Below are 17,803 nucleotides of genomic sequence, written 5' to 3'. Positions count from 1 at the left end.
CAACACACCACAATCCTGAAAGGCAGAATGTCCAACAGGCTTTCTCTGGAAGGTTGAAATATGTGTTGATGCTCCCATGTGTCTAATGAAAGTGGTAAACCTTCCTCTTAAGGTGAAGTATTTAGATCTTATTAATTCTAGAATAGTCAGTGGTCATTAACATACCACCTGTAATTACAAAGTAAAACAAAGATTAGCAGGTTGATGCCAATGTCATTTTACTGTGCTCATAGGCACCTGGTGTATCTCCAGTGCTGCACCATTTAAATTGAGGTTAAAACTTCTAGATGAAGCTGTATGTCTGGAAAGACAGTACAGAAAGACCAGGGAGTGAAATCTTTATACAAATCAGCATTCAAACCTTTTATCAGCAAGGCCAAGATTTCACCCAGTGTGTTTTATTCTTTTCAATAAGCACCAGTTTGGACTGAGATTGGTTTGATATCATTTGTCTTGATTCAGTTAAGACATTTAATTTTCGGGATTAAAAAAAGTCATGGGATTTACATACATGTCTGAAAAGTTTTTGCTTCGTTTTGTGCAAAGTTACAGTATGAAATTTAAGCAGATCTGCTGCCCAGCTGTCTAGGTGTAGATTCTCACTTTCCCCCAACAGTGCTTTTTTTGCAGGGGCTCTTCCAGTTTTGCTTTATTGTAGTATCTAAAAATTAACTACTTTTGGTGCCATCTAGTGACTTGCTGAGATTTATGTGAGGCTCAGCAGAGCAAAACAAACAAAATCCTAGTCATATAACTTTGTTGCCATTTAAAACACAATTTTATATATTCAATGGTAGAGAAAGAAGCAGAACTATTTAATGCCTAATGCAGAAATCAGTGTGAGAGAATTTTTTCTATAAAAACTGGTTAAGTGATTTCTGGCCTCCTTTCCAAAGGCTCTGAGTAACTCTACAGCCTTTATGTAATTTGTATTTTAGCTTACTTACTGTTAAGTTAGAATAAAAATTACTGCTTCATTTTACTTAAATATTTTGTATGTTGGTGCATATAGATCTTCTTCAAGGTGCTAAATGAATAGAAATTATTTTCCTCATCCTTTAATCCCAGTATTCAGCATCCCCTGGATTGTATTATGAGAAGTAAAACAGAATTTACAAACAATAATATTCTATAAGACAACAAAATTTTTTCTACTTACTTTTTAAATAAATAATCCCCTGCAGAAATATGCTACATGCATTGTCACATCTGTTCCCATTTCTTTACTTCAAGGGAGACACTGTATTTCAGGCAAACTAACTTGGGATTTTACAGGTCAAATGTTCCAAATGGAACCTGACCCTGTTGGGACAGTGGGCATGGCTTTGCTGGAAAGGTCTATACTGTTTATAGCAAAGTTTTGATTCTAACAGCACTGGAAAAATATTATGGGCAAACTGAAATGGTTTTTGAAAACAGTCTAGCTGCAGCAGCTCAAATTGTAATGGACATAGAACAGAAATGGAAAAAAAATTCCATCTCTTGAATGTACAAAACCTAATCCCAGTACTTCTCCCACAGTTGGATATTTTCTTGATGCTGACTAGATGGATTAAAGATACGAACATCAAGCAGCTGGCTCTTAACTGCCAGGATATAGAATCTCTGGTCTTTATTGTTCTTTATTGTTCAACATAGCACACTGGAGAACTGTAAGTAACTGAGAGGAAAATAGACTTGTTAAATGATGGGACAAATATAAATACAAGAAAGTCTGACTAGGAATTAGTCCAGGAATACTTTTATAGCAACATCACTTCCTTACACATAACATTTCTGTAATGCCATCTGAGCATCTGTGCCCAGGAGCTGCTGGTGGCTCTGCAGCTGCAGACACTGCTGGCCCCACACCACACTGAGGGTGAAGCAGGGAGAGAGTGGTGTCCCCAGCTCTGCTCTTCCCAGGGGAGAGCTTGGAGCAATGAGGGACAGAGCTCAGAGCTACGAGGGACAGGTCAGATCTCTGCAGAACTGCGAGTGCTCTGCACAACTGAAATGTCTTTGAACTTCAAACTCACTGAGTAGAGTGCAGGAGAGCTCTCAAGATCTACAAGAATAGAGAAAGGGAAAGAAAAAGGCAAAAGGCAAAAGAATGATTCTCTAGGGTGAAGGGGAAAAAACAGAATCTAAGAAAGATAATTTTCCAGGATGATCACGAGCTTGCTGTAGGACAGACTGATACCAAGATGTTCTACACTAATGCTAGCAGGGATATGTTGTGTTGGCATCTTTACCTACACAATGAAGCAGTATGAACTTCTAGAATTACCTAAAGCAGAAAAGGGGAAAAAAGGCCTATCCTAAGGCACTTACAATGAGAATTTCTTTTAAAGTATTATTGCAAGGCCCAGCATGTTAGTTCATAGTTCCATTAGCTTAATGGTGCTTAAAAGACTTCCCTGTTTCCACTTACATACCTGCCCTCCTTCACCCCACTGTGACCTCTTCCTAAAGACAGTCTTTTCCTGGCTCAGTGTATTTTTATAGTGTGTGCAGCTTCCCATCTGGGTAGCATATGTTTAAAAACAGACAGGTGTATGTTGTTAGTCTCCTTACAATCAAGCATCTGCTAAAAGTACATTTTTAGAGATTGCATCATAGCTAACAGGAATGTAAAAGAAAAGATGTTTCCTTACTACCTCTTCAGTTTACTGTACAGGACTAATAATTTAAAGCAATTTAGAAAACTGTGATTCAATTCACAAAGTCTGGTATATGGAACAATAACTTCAAAAGCTCTCACAGTTTAATGCACAAGTTGTACAGTGCCTTTTAGAATAGACTATCTGTAAATGCTCTTCAATCCTAATGCAAAAAAAAAAAAAGCAAAAGAAGAATTTACAAAAGAAGCTCATCTTTGAAACATGCATTTTGTCAATTTGCAATTCCAAATTAGAGATTTATAACAGACAGGTCCTTATCTTCATTTTCCTAATGGCTTAAAAATCTCATTAACTTCAGAGTAACAACAGCTTTAACTGTGGTCATTGATGCTATTTGTTTTTCCATGTCTTAGATACAACTGAAAAGCAACTATTCCTTTTATACTTGAGTTTAAAGCTCATTTAAAAAGTCATCTGAAGTTTAGCTTCCCTTCTCAAAAAATAAGTCAGCACATTATTTTATAATACATTTTCTCAGTGTCTGATCAGATCTTCAACCATTTTTAGCACTAACTTAAACTTGTAAGAAATTATTCTTTTACGGACTCATGATGCCAACATATATTCAAAGTACTTTTAAATATTTGTAAGATATTAGTCTCATGTTCCACACTGCATTTTTCAAAACTTTCTTCTAGACTTTGTGACCCATATTCTGTCTTTCCCTCAGCACCCTATGTTGGGTACAATTGCAGTGAATCTTTATGCTTATTCCTCATTTACTCTTATCAAAGAAAAATGTACTGTCTTCTCATAAAACACTCAAACCAAACCCTACATCTACATAACCCTGAACATGCAAAATCCAGAATTAAAGCAGAACTTAGATTTCCCCTGTTCAATTTCCATACATTTTAGAGATAATTTCAAGCTGTAAACTGGCAGTACACCCTAAATGTTGGGTTTAATTTGAGCCAGTTTTTAAACTTTTCACTGACATTCGTGCTTCTATTCAGCATTTGTAATATTACTTCCAGGCCTTCAACTACTAGCTTGGATGTACTCTAAATCCTAAAAAATACACATCTATTGCCATATATACATATAAACATGTGACCATATTGGTTGCTTTCCATTATTTGTCATTATTCAGCTTTAATTAGAAGCAGTCTATCTTATTAACTGGGAATATTTTTTCTGAAAAACAGACTTATTTCCTCCACTGAAATATAATAAAAAATAAATTTAATAGAACTAAATCAAATAATCTTCTATATAAGGACACAGTCCTTGCACTTCCATTAAGCTCAGCAGGAGTTCTGTTCCTGCAGATGGAAGTGTCTGGTTCTGGAAAGAAAAATTACACTAAGAGTAGCACCTAGCCAGGTGTTAAAGACACAACTTTCAGAAGTGGAAAAAAGCACATATTTAGATGAAGGTTTCATTAGAGTTTGACATAAGCCATGCATTACCTTTGTAGCCAGCCGACACTCCATTACCCTAATATTGTAATGAGAAGTTGCTGCTTTATTCATTTCAACACAACTGTTAGCAATAACAAACGTTGCTCCACTTGGAAGTCTAACATCAGTTGCCCTCAGTGGACTGAACTCTATCAACTTGGCCTATTGAAAGAAAAATGAATGGTTAGTTTTAATTTACTGCTAGCTAACAGTGCACTTAGTTCTATAAATCAAATGCAAATTTGCATGTTTTTTCTCTTGAAAATCCAGGGACAGTTAAGGAAAGAAAACTGACATGAAACAGCAAGAAAAGAGGTTTAACCTCATTGGTCATGTTACACATACATTTCAAACCTTTCCCTGTAGCTGGATTTTAAAATGTTTCCATTAAGTCTTTGGGTTTTTTTCAGCATTTTACAGAACCCCACCCCACCTATTTTTCTTGCCTGTTTAAGACAACAGTTTCACTTTGATCTGCAGAGAAGTACCAGGTCTGGCTGAAGCTAATGTGCATGCCACTAGAAACAAGGGGCTTTGCATTCCCTGCCCCTTCATCAATGTCCATCTCCCCCTCAGTCTTCTGATTCTGCACTACAGCAAGATTAGTTCACTGAGGTATAGTATCTTACCAACGTTTTAGGACTGATTTGAGGCAGTGATGATGGTAAATACAGACAATCACACCAAGAAACTAAATAAAACTATGTGTAAGAATGTAGTTACTGTTCCTTTCTGACATAAGAGACTGCCTTGCCTCACACATGCTCACACAAGCTGCATAAGATGTTCCCAACATTTGTGACCTTTTCATGGAATAACTTAGGCATCCATTAATTAAATAATTCAGGATGTAATGTAATCAAGAGATTAAATTCACATCTGGTTTTTCACTGGGATAAGTTGTAAATCATGTGCCCTGCTTTGGCTTTTTAGAATAGACTGTAACTGTGCAAGCAGGGACATCTTACTGGTTTTGGCATTGTTCACCCTCAGAGAGTCCCTTGAGCAGCTAGAGTGCTAAATAAACAATGACAAATCCGCTTGTACATTATGTACAGCATGTGTGTCACTCCCTGCCATTGAGATTTTGGACCCCATCACAGAATTACTATCAAGACAGACTGACTTGCTTACATTTCAATATACCCTTTAAGATCTGCTACATTAGACCAGAATGTAAGCTGGTCTAGTGTCCTGATTCTGACAGTAGCCATAAATGGCTATTTAGGGGGACTATAAAAATAGAACATATACAAAGCAATCTTTTCTTTGGGAATGTTTTTCCAAATTCCCATAAGCAAAGATTACAATGGTTAAACTTACACAGGAAGAAACATCTGACTATTATGTTAAATAGCAACATATAGTTTAACACACTATTAGTGTATCCACAAAGGTCTTTTTTGAATCCTTGTAAAACTTCTGCCTTCCACAATGTATGGTATTTCTCAATTTAACAATGAATGTTTTGGAAAAAACCCCAAACTTCCTTGTTTGTTTTTTACAAGCTGCTTGCTAATGTCATTGTGTTTCTATTAGCTCTTCAGTTATGAAAAACATTGAATCCTCCATTTACCTTCTCTTTACTTGTTTAGGGAATTTACAAGCTTCAAAGTATCACCCTCAAAACCTTTTGTTTTCCAAGCTGAAAAGTTTGAAATTATTCAGTCAATGCTCATATTAAAAAAAACTAGCTTTGATAAACCTCAGTGTCCTTTACTGTACTGTACTTTTTTTTTTTTAAGATGGGAGGCTAGAGCTGCATTCAGCTGCAAGTACACTGAAGCAAGAATGTTTTCTGGTTTGTTCACAGTTTCTTTTCTCATCCAACATTTTCTTTGTCTTTTTGGTTGCCACTGGTATAGATCAGAAAAGCTTCCACTTACATAATCATCTCTGTTTATGGCAGGAAAATATGCTGCTTCCTTCTTTCATTATTCATACAGCTGTGCTTTTACTACTAACAGTATAAACATGAAGGTACAGGTGATGTGAAATTGAAAGTACATGTGTCATATGATGGCATTAAATGTTTGGTGTAATTCTAGGAAATAGGGTTTTTTTCTGTGTAAGCTCATCCAAGACATGTCAGTAAGGAACAAAAGTTGCAGAGACATAATGCCACGGTCATATGGAAACTAAAGGTTGTTATGAAATGCTACATTAATTCCAATAAAAGTATTTTGACAGGTCTGAGGTTTGAAAAGTTGCAGTCCTGTGCACCTTCTGGGACAGCAGATGAACCTCACTGTAAATTCTACTGCAGGCACTCATGCATAACTTGGCAGGTCCTGTTTATCACAGCTAGTTCACCTTCTGTCACCACGTTTAAGACTGCTAAATGTCTTCTACATCAAAATCCAGCCACAGAATTGTCTGGAATTAGCAAAACTGGTGAAAAAAGAAGTCTCTATTGTCTTTGTAACTGAACCTGGCAAAACTTCCTAGAACTGTTTGGTTATAAGAAGTTTCAAGAAAGCATTTTTGTAATAATTATCCCATTTGCACTGAATACAAGGCATGCCGACCATTCAGATTTCATTATATGGGAAACATTCTAAGTTCAGCATGAATTAGCCAAATAGTGGAACCTGGTGCTCTTCTAGAGTACATCTTTTTCCACATCTTTTCCTTCCTCCTTGCCATTTCTGATTTTCCTCATCATATTAATTCAAACTTGTCATACTCGATTGCACCCAAGTTTCTAAATTTAATTCCTGATCCATTTGTATACCAATGGTGTTTATACTGCTTACTAAAGTATTCCAGTTTCTTGTCTTTCTTCTAGACCTAATGAAGGTTTTTTTGCTTACATAAATTAATATTACACTGTTAGTTTAGATTACAAAGGTACACATACAGTTCCTTCTTCTGCCAGAAAAGAGATTGACTGGTCCATTCCTCCACCTTCTGTGCCAATATAACGTTCGCTCTTTGTGCAAATTTCTGCGAGTTCCACCTGAAAAATATTAACATGTGAACCTTCAGCCACAGTTAAGGTTAATACTTTTATTTTGTTTACATACTAATTAGTGAGAAAACTAAGGAAACAATGTCAGAGTTCTGGAATTATTATCTTTTACAGGTCAAATAACATAAGCTGCTATCAACCAGGGTGTCGCATGGCCCCTTTTCCCTTTTGTTCTGAAGCAAAAACGAACCAACTAAGCCTCCAGAGGACCTACCATAGCCAAATGCTTTTCAGGGTATCCTTGTTTAGACACTTAACTCTTGTAGCTGTCCTCCTCCCACCTTCCTTCAAATCCTTCCATCCCAACAGCCAGTGTTTTGTTGACTTAATTAGATGAATCCATCTACATGTGAATCTCAGCTTAGCAAAAAATTGCAAGTTATTACTCCATACTGTTTTAATGTGCTGACTCCATTACCAGAAATTACTCCAAAACTGTTTCTCACTGCAGATATTTAAGTCAGTGATGCTTGTCATGTCTCCTTGAGATACTGTACTCTGTTTATCTGAACTAATTCGTAACTATATGTGATGTGCATTCCTTTGTGACATTTTGGACATATCTTTGTGCATTCTAATACCTGCAGGTCAGAGGATACTATGGGAGGGTGGAATATCGATGTCATAACTGTCAAAAATAATAATCAACAGTAAAGCTTTCAGCTATCAGGCCAAGTCAAAACAAAACACAGGAGAAAGCTTGGAAAATGGTCAAAGAACACAGACTAGTCAAAAAGAAGTGGGTCAAAAGAAAAGTATTTGTGTCCACCTAGTATAACCCCTACCAGTTAGTTTTACTAAGCACAAGGTAACCACAGGGAAGATGGGAAAAGAACTTTAGAAAAGCCACAGGCTGTTCTCCAGTCCAGTGGCAAAGTCAGATTCAGATTCCACAGTCAGGATGTAGCATTGCAGGGCTGAAACAAGCTAAGCAGCAAGACAGGGACACTAGCCAGCACACAGCTGTAAAAGGCAGCAGATAGAGGCAGTAAATCACAGTGCTGAGAGAGGTATGCACAGGGTGCCTGCCTGCTTGCTTGCTCAAGTCCTGTAATGGCCCCACTGACACAGCTGTAAAATTGGTGCTTAGATGAATGTAATCAGGCTGAACTGTTTGCAAATGCACTAACAACCATTTACTGAGTTCACAATGCAGTTATGGCCAGTAAGCCTTAGGCTGATAAGCAGAAGTTATCAAAAAACATTAACAAAGTTACTCTAAGACTATGCAGAGTGGATCTCTTTGAATCAAACATGGTAAATGACCTCTTAGGAGGAAAAGACCATTAATGAGAGAACATTTAAAGTACAGTCAGTAAAAATACTCTCAGCATTGCCTTTCCTTTGTGTATTTTAAAGATGAGCTGAAATAATGTTTCTTTTTCTTGAGAAACTATAGAAACTTCATGCATTTTGATGCTTTTTCTTTTTAACAAAAACCGTTTCCCAAGTTCATGAAAATTCATTTTTCCTCCCTGTCCCGTGTCCATTCAAGTCCCATTTCCAGTCTGAACCTCAGATCTCTTAATCGCATCAATGAAACTTTAACATGTAGTTACCAAGTATCTATCTAGTTATCTAGTTTTCCCCGGCTCCACTATGAGCTGAAAAGAACTCTGAATGAAATGCTAATGAATGTAATGATGCTTTTTTCCCATTTAACGCTAAAATACTCAGCAACAGCTTCACAGAAAACAACAAACCCCACACACAGCAGTCTCTAGATGCTCACTCCCTTCTACATTTGAAGGTGTGCCTATTTACAAACAACTCTTGCTGTGAGGTGGGAAAGCCTGCATGTTTCAGCCAGTTCTGCAGAACCTGCCTTTTGACCCTCTGAGAACACAGCAATACCACATCCCTAATTTTTGTTGCCACTGGCAGGAACCTTCAGACTGGAGCTTATGAGTGTTACTGACTGGATGAGAAGACCACACTGGCACACAGGCTATGTGCACTCAAGTAGGAGCTGTGGCTGTACAAACCTGGCCTGAAGTACAGCTCCTGAGGTACTCACAACACAAATTCCATTCTTGGGCACAGCTGCCTGAGGTATTACTTCAGCTGCAACTGCCAGATAAAGCTTGGCCAAGTCAGAAATTAGGCATTTCACTCTTCACTTAGTCTGGCTGCATCTCTATCTCCACATACACATCAGCTACCACTTGATTGCCTAAATTGTTTAGACTTTATGAGCCTAGGCTTATTAAATAAGTATCAGGAGAAGTCTTGCAGAGGAGGAATGCTAGCAATTAGGACAGTGCCACTCCCCTGTCCCTTTACAAGGTCTGGTGAGCTGAGCCTGGTTGAGCGCCGGCCCTCGCTCTGTCCCAGCTGTCCAGCTGCATATGCCGGGCAAGCAGCGCTGCTCCAGCTTGAGCAACTTCTGTTTTGAAACTTAGCAAGGATTGGCAGGACCACCAAGTAGTAACTGGCAAGGGTTGCAAAGAACCCTCTCCACAAGACAGCCCAAGGCATCCCTGAAATATTATTTGGTTTCTAATTTAAACGGGCCCTTGCTGACACAGGCTGGCCTTTAATACTAGGATGAGAAGCATGTGAATGGAGAGGAAATTGTCATCTGTATAGAGAGCAGTTTCTACTTACTATTGAGACAAATGGGCAAATGTTTGCCTTTTTGCTAAAATGAGTGAAAGGGCAAAGTTTCATTGGAAACTAATGTGAAGACTAAACTGGAAAGCCTTGTGTATATATTTGATACTTGGACAAGGATGGTCATATGACTGAAACAGTGAACTGAATTTCAGGAGGTCTGGGCTCAATTTCTAGCTCCACATTAAGTTTCTCATGAGTCAGGGGAAGTCTCTTTAATTCATCATGACTCCATTTCCTCAGTAAAATGACGAGTATCTTCCCCCTCTTTCTAATTAGTAATTGCTACTTGGGATTCTCACATGATAATGCTATAAATATGTGTGACTTCATTACTAGAAAGTGAAAAAACCCACATTTTACTACACAAGTTCTCAGAGTTTAGGCTTCCACAGAAAATATCTCTAAGGAAAAAAAGTCTCTGAGAACCATGTAATAAAAGGAAATAGCTTTTGCCTATCTCAGAGCAATGCTTTGTTTCCATTCAACTTGCAACACTCAGAAGCTCTTTAGGGCAGGGGCTGTTTGGATCATCTGCTATTTATATCTTTTCAGTGCATGTCTGACGTGTAAAAATACAGAGCTTCTCAGATCCCAGATTTCACTGCACAATGTGCAACATCTCAAATGTCTGTCTGAACAATATCTGGGCATTGAACACCTTCCTTCTGCATGCACTGCACTTCCTGCAGAGAAGTGACACAGCATTCTCACACTCACATTCAGGGGAATGCACCCCAGGCTACACCACAGCACCAGGCTGGTAGGTTAGAGGGGGCCTGACAGTCCTTGGTAGACTTCCAGATGCAATTGTTATGTGTGTAAAATAAACAATGTTAGCCCTACTGTGTTCTACAGAAGTCCCAGAACAGACTTTCTCACTGAACTCGGTGAAGGCAGATATTTGTTCCTCATGAAGCAACATGAGAAATACAGAGAATGAATAAACCTCATCTGCACACAGACTTCACATGCATCCCACACATTCTGATTCATATGAGAGATCACTTTGAGCCAGCCACAAAACATAGCTAGTTCTATGCACCCAAGGCTCATTAGCATGCTTTTTCATCCCTAAAGCAGTATTTCAAAAATACTAGTAAATCACAATTTAAATCTTCATAGAATTTTACACAGTTTACTTTAAAAGCATTCCTGTAAGGCTGCTGTTATCTTCAACTTAGAGACAGCACAGATACTTACATGATTTGTTCAAAGTCATGTGAATCAGCCACAAAGCTGAAATGAGAATTCAAAAACCCTCCCTATTTCCAGCATCGTGGCGTATTCTGTAAAGAATATAGTCTAAGGGAAATGGTTGCAGGGTGGATTTAAAATCTTAATATGATGGTAATGAAAAGTGAAACAGAAAGATATTAAAATCATAGTTAAATTAGGTCTGAATAGCCTCATTATGAATTTAAAAAAAGCTACTTAGATAAATTAAAAATTTCTTTAGCTCAACTATTGTGAAGTCTAAATATATTACTGCCCTCTGAATTTCTGTATTATTGTTTCAGGAAGTTGTTCCAACAGCACTAACTAGACCAGGTGAACGATAACCACGATGCAGACAGTAAGTCCTAAGCTCTCATCTACTATTAAACAAACAAAGTGATATACTTAACACAGTAATTCAAAAAGCTCAAACATCAGGAGATGTTTCCTTTGATCTCACCCCCCCCTGCAAAAAAACCCCAAAGAACCCAACAACCTATTCAAGAAGGGAAGTGCATATAATCACAGAATCCCAGAATACCCTGATGTGGAAGGAACCCCCAGGGATCTTCAAGTCCCTCTCCTGGCCCTGCCCAGGACAAGCCCCAGAATCCCATCACGTGCCTGAGCATGTGCCCTTAAGTGAGGGATTTTCAGCTAGATAAAATTCATTAAAAGACTTGAGTCAGAATTAAAATATAGAATATATGAAGATAAAAGCAGCCTCTGTGCATCAAACCAATACCACTTCTAGTCCTGTATCTTGCAACTGAAAGTGAGCTCTTAGTATGGACCAGAGGCCAAGTAAAGATCTTATTTCCCCAGAACTTTTTATTTTAATAGGGAGTTCCCTAGGCTGAATGTCAGTTCTGCACCCTTAATTACCAACAACAGATTTCTTAGATGTGAATTTGTCCAGACTCCCTTTTAACTCATGCATAATTTTAACATACAGATCATCCAGGAACAAGGACTTCTGCACCCTGTCAGGTGAAGAACTGTCTCCTTTTGTTGATTATTAATCTGACTATTAATCTAATTATTACCTGATCAGCTTTATTTCATACCTGCTGCTCTTGAAGGGGCAACAAATAACTGATTCCCATCCACTCCATCAATTACATTCATCAGTTGATGGATCTCTGACCCTTCCTCCTATAAATGATTTTTCCAGAGTCCTAATACACTAAAACACTTTCTGTACCTTTAATTGTTCCATGTGGCTTTTTCGTAAATCTTTTTCAGTTTAACTATCTTGGTTGGTAAGAAAGGAGAAAGGCAGACTTACAGCTTCTCTTAGACACCTTAGAGAAAATGTCACTGAATCGTTTGCAATTTTAACGTGACAAATGAGCCACACAAAATGTGTGTTAATTAGTGTTAACATAAGCACATTGTAATGCAACCTCAAGCAGCTCAGCACTACAATTCCACGTCCTTCCCTGACCAGAGTCATCAGGAGCAATTATGTGACCATATCTGCCCCTCCTGTGCAGAGTCCCTTTGTTCAATACTGGCAGTGACATAGCTGAAGCAAACTGTTCCCTTCTGCTGACTCTAGTGAGGTCAGTGAGTGGGGATGGAAACTGAAAATACCTGAAATTATTCTACAAATACCCCGAGCTGCTTCACACACGGGCTCTGTGCAACCTCTGAACACGGGGGAGGGATGAGTGTAAGTGACAGCAGCAGTAGCTGGCAGGTGAGTAAAACCTTGAAGTCTCCCTGGTGATCTGTCAAGAAACACTAAATATTGCAGCTTTTGAATGCCAGACCAAATATCATCCACACAAACACTACTTTTATAGCTGTTGGCAAGTACACATGCCAGGTTGGCTGTGCTTCCATGGGAGATGTTTAGAATACATGAGTCTCATGATATATTAACACTGGTTTTTTGCTGTTTATCCAACAAAAAAAGATACAACCCAATAAATTAGAGTATCCATAATTAAAACAATATAAAGGCACATCACTAGGAGAAGAATCTCAGTACATACAATTCACTAACAAACAAGCATTAAGAAATTTATGTAAATTAATTACTTAAGGAAGCTGCTCTCAGGTTTTAGACAATGTTAGCGGGAGCACTAGGAAATATCTAAAACTAACAGTTTTCAAAATGTATTTTTTGGGCTGTTTGTTTGCAAAGCTTAATTCTGAAGTCTGTCGAGAATGAATCCTACTGCAGAAGGTAACACTCATTTGTCTAGCAGGCAACTGCCCCCTCTGTGCAGACCTAGGCTAGCTTTTGATCTAAGACTCTACTAACTACCCCTGCTTTTTGTTTGAAACAATTTAAGGTTCTCCCGATAAGGAGCAAGTCAATCTTGGGTTACAAAGAAAGAAATTACTACCACTTACATCGGTTTTATCTTTGAATCACAAGATTTCCTATCCAGCATGCAAAAAGTCTAATCTGGGAAATCATACCAGTGAAGATATAATTTAGTCTGACAAAGAAAGGTTGTGATTTTTTATTATTAGTTGCCTTATGTGTAGTTACTCTAGATGGAGAGATTTCTTCTAATAAGAACTCATCAGTAGCTCTGCATCATGTTACCTTGTTTTGGATTTTTAATGGAAAAAGTGAGTTTTCAGTAAAATGATACTTTTCACTAATATGTGCTTTTCTCTACTCATGTTTCAATATGAAACACCTCAAATTCAGGTTTAGATTTACAGCTGAGTGTTTTTGGTCTTTCAAGTCAAAGAACTGATAAATTATAACCCACCCCATACAGCTCACTTGATTCTCTGTTGCCCCATAATTTATTTTACTTTCTATCAGTTTGATGTTAGTGATAAAAAGCATGAAGACCTAAATGTAGGAAGGTATTTAGATATACTAGAAATAATGAAAGTGAACAGATGATCACTTAATTATTAAAAAAAATCCTAAAAATAGAAACCTAAAGACTTATCTGAGTGAGGACAGATAAGGGAGTTTCACCTTTAGTAGTCCTCTTGCTCAGCAAGAGGCCAAGGGCCAACTGCTCTGATTTTCACTCATGCAATAATGGACCTGGACAGTGTGTAAACTGTGACAGAATTTGTCCCTATATAACTGTCACTGTTAATATGTTCTAAACCAGTGATCAATCCCTTTCAATCTCACACAGCCCTTCAAAGAAGTAAACTTGTGTAAGAATAAACCCCTTTAAAGTAAGACAATTAGTGAGTAGGAGACAGGCAAATATTTGTTAGTAAAACAGAATTAGTGTTGCTTAGTATTTTTTTGGAACAGCTCACCCTACATTACACAGAAACTTGATATACACAAATCCAGAATGACAGCAGCCAAAATAAAGCAATCTTCTTCATAAAATGATAGTATTAAATTACATCTGCCTCAGTGGTTTAATGTAGTTCATTTTGGCCCAAGCTAAGTGTGCTAGATTTTCTATATACTACAGTGCAGTAGGAATGGTAACTAATCTTTAAAATTAAAAAAAAGAGAACAGTTTTCTTCTTGTTTTAAATTTTATTGTTTGTGAATGGAAGCTCCACGAAGAAAATGAATTTGTTAATGTAAGTTATTTTTAGCACTGTCATTTTCAGTGCTCCAGAATTCTCTTCATCATGCAAATTTAAGTAAGTGTAGTATTTAAATATCAATTCAGTCAAAAGTGCTGTGCATATATTTACTCCCTCTATGGAAATAGAGTAATGGTCCCTCAATGAACACTCCTTAACATTTTGGCAAGTGAGACTCAGTCTACTGCTTTCCTTTACAACAAATAATGTTGGTAATTTAATGGCAAATGTAGTGTAGATTTTCTATTAAATTCTACAGAGTTTGGTTCAGAATAAACAAGACTGAAAATGCAGAAGAAACATTTATAGATAAAGATGAGTGTTTCACAGTAAGGAAATATTCTCCATCACATAACATATTTCAACTCTAGTTATATTGTCAATTTTTTTCCAATCTGTGCACGTTTTATATATATGTACATAGGTATAAAAATAATTTCTGAAATATAAGGTACTATGTTTCATTTAGTAAGGTATAAAATGATGCCCAAATTTTTGAGGTTACTTTTACCACCAGGAATGCTTTTATTTTTAATACCTCATCTTGACTAGGAATAGGTTGCTGAAAGTTACCATCTGCTTCCAGTTTGCACATAAAATCCCAATTAGCTGAACTTCATATATGTTTTGCAAGGTAATTATGCTTACTTTTTTCCAGAATGGGAATGTATTTGTCAGATAGTATCTGGATGTCCTCATAAGCACAGCAATCTTAGCTTGACTTTGTCTGCCTCCTAACATGCTCAAATAGAAGGTTATCAATTTGGTTGATGAGAGATTATGGTCTTTGATTACCACTCCTCTAAAGTACTCTGTTTCCCCTTGATTACAAACAGTCAAGCTTAACAAGAGCCTTGTTTTTTCAATTCCACAGGGAGAAAGGAACTTGAGCATTTCTCTGTATTAATAGTACTTTAAAATACAATATATATGTGCCATTTTTTGTGTAAACAATTTGGTTTCTCATATAATTAACCTGAGCATGCATCTATCAAAGACTTTTGACAGATCAATAAAATAAATGATAAAAAAAATACTTTTTAAAGAAAATAAAATAAAGTATAATCCAATTCTAAGGAGTACTATCAGCACAAATTACTCATTTCAAAGTCACACTATCAGTATGGATACTCACAGGTTTTCTTGCCAGACAACTATGGATTAGGAGAGGTAAAGGGTTCAACTCCAGGGCTTTCCTCATTATACAGAGGCTTCAGAAACAAAGTAGAAAGGATTCCAGATGGCCCATCAGACTCCCACTTAAACCAGTGACACTAGCAGGTATAGTAACTGTTGAAATACTATTTAAAAATGTTTAACACCCACACTCAAATTCATCTGAGCCGCAGTCTGGGAAAAGTGAAGCCAATGGACACTGTGCCATTACAAATCAGATTTAGATCCTTTATTTACTCTGTCTGACTTAGCTTTTTGTCAGTCTAGATAAAGCTAAATATGATTCCCCTTCCTATGCTCAACATTTCACATTGAATTAGATAAACCCTATTCACTTTTGATCTCTTCTTCCCAATAAGTATGTACACAGCTTCCCAGGCTTGAGTAACAGAAAAAATGTTAAGGTGGCTGTACAGACCTTACTTTCACAAGGTCCAACATTTGGACACAACATTATCATCACATCTTTCAAGTAAATCTAGTTACCAAGTCCTAAGTGATTTTCTGTCCTCATTAATTCCTACCACGAAACACAAAGCTGGGACAGTTTAGAGCATTATTATGTTTCCTTTACAAAGAGTATCATCTCCTGATGAAAAGTTATACAATAGATTGATTTTGTAACGGTGAAATAAAAATCACTTTAAAATCAGGAACTCCTACTACTGAGCACTGCTGCTGTTTGATTGATGCCAACACAGCCTTAGACTGGTATCCTGTTTGGAGGAGAAAAATGGATTCTTTTTAAAAATCACATTCTACATTTTCCATCTTCTTATTTGAATGCTATTGCACTGCTGCAACTGGTTAGCACTGCACATCTGGCTGAATTGTCTTGAACTGGTATTTTCCCTAACTATTGTGTATGTGTATGATGGTTTTTTAAAAAAAATATTGTATGCACACTGAAACAATGCCCTATTGCAGACTGCTACACACAATTAGTGAGAGCATGTTTTTTTCTGATTTTGTTTTCAATGTCAAAAAAGTGCTATTTTTAAAGTTAGCCACCATGAAATTCTAGCCATGCTATTACAATGCTTTTAATTTTGTGGGGTTTTGGCTTTTAATCTCACAGGCTCTTAATCTCACAGGCTCTTAATCTCTCACACTGGAAGTGCTATCTCATAAAAGCTCTAAATTTCAACGACTTTTACTCTACAGCAACTATTTTAAACTCACATTTATCAGGAAAAAAGAGCATATAACTAAAATATTCTCATAAAAATAGTTTCACAGAAACAAACCAGATAAATGTTCCATTCAGTAAAAGGTCATTTTTTCATAACTTTGGCTACAGAAGCCCTACAATTCAGCCAAATTTGATTCCAAAGCCAGAAGTTTCCTGTCTTCCTGCTACAAACCATCATACTAAGATTTTGCAAAGCCCATCATACTAGTGAGAGTCAAAAAGTCAATATTTTCTCATAAAATTACCATCATAACCAAATATTGTTACTTATAAATACTACAATTTACAACTTTCCCAACTATAAAGCATTTGGAAAAAAAATATGGATGGGAGGCATAAAGTGATATTTCTTATTTAAAATAAACAAACACATAAATATCCAGAGCCTTAAAAATGCACGGTCCTGGTTTGCTTTTTAGTAGAAAGGATCTGAAAAGCCCCTGCTTGTGTTCAGCTCAGAATTTCCCTGCCATGGGGAAGCTCCCTGCTGACACAGAGCCAGCAGGACTGGATCCTGCACAGATCCTGTTTGACACCAGCACAGGATGCATTAGGAGCTGGCAAGAAGTGGCCAGATCACGTTTTGTACTTCTGAGCACTCACATGCCTAGATTGCTCTAATTTATACTCAGACCAGCCCTGCCTTACACCAGGCAGTTCTGCAAGGCTAAGCATAAATCTAGTGCAACAGAGACTCTGGATTTAGCTACATGTAAGAAGTCTCTAATGCTTAATAATAAATTAGCCAAAAACACTGAATGAGTTTTTACTGTCCTGTAAGATTTGAGGAAACTCAATTTGAGGAAAAGCAATCATTCTTCAGAGCTGTCACCCTCTCCTAACCATGACAACCAGGTGCCTTGGTCTATGCAAGCATACAAAACCTTGGATATGTTCTTAACTGCTCCTACAGTGGATATTGAGAAGTCTCATCTGTACATTAATTGCTCATTTTTCATCCCAAGTGTAAAATATCTGGCTGCAGACAGCAGGGTTTCCTGACAAAAATGTGCAATTGTGTCTCTTGTGT

The 17,803-nt window shown here is 37.3% G+C and overlaps 1 protein-coding gene across 1 annotated transcript in view; it reads right to left on the bottom strand.

The window, feature by feature from the left end:
- Nucleotides 1-17,803, bottom strand: part of GALK2 (galactokinase 2) — a 48,681-nt gene that overhangs the window by 17,658 nt on the left and 13,220 nt on the right. Inside the window, exons 6-7 of the mRNA XM_033070979.1 lie at nucleotides 6,927-7,025; nucleotides 4,076-4,228 (exon numbers count right to left, since the gene is read on the bottom strand). Of these exons, the coding sequence (XP_032926870.1) occupies nucleotides 4,076-4,228; nucleotides 6,927-7,025 (252 nt within the window). The remainder of the gene's footprint in view (nucleotides 1-4,075; nucleotides 4,229-6,926; nucleotides 7,026-17,803) is intronic.

The sequence above is a fragment of the Catharus ustulatus genome, chromosome 12, assembly GCF_009819885.2.
Source record: "Catharus ustulatus isolate bCatUst1 chromosome 12, bCatUst1.pri.v2, whole genome shotgun sequence".
Classification (NCBI taxonomy): Eukaryota; Metazoa; Chordata; class Aves; order Passeriformes; family Turdidae; genus Catharus; species Catharus ustulatus.
This window is presented reverse-complemented; position numbering and strand designations above follow the sequence as displayed.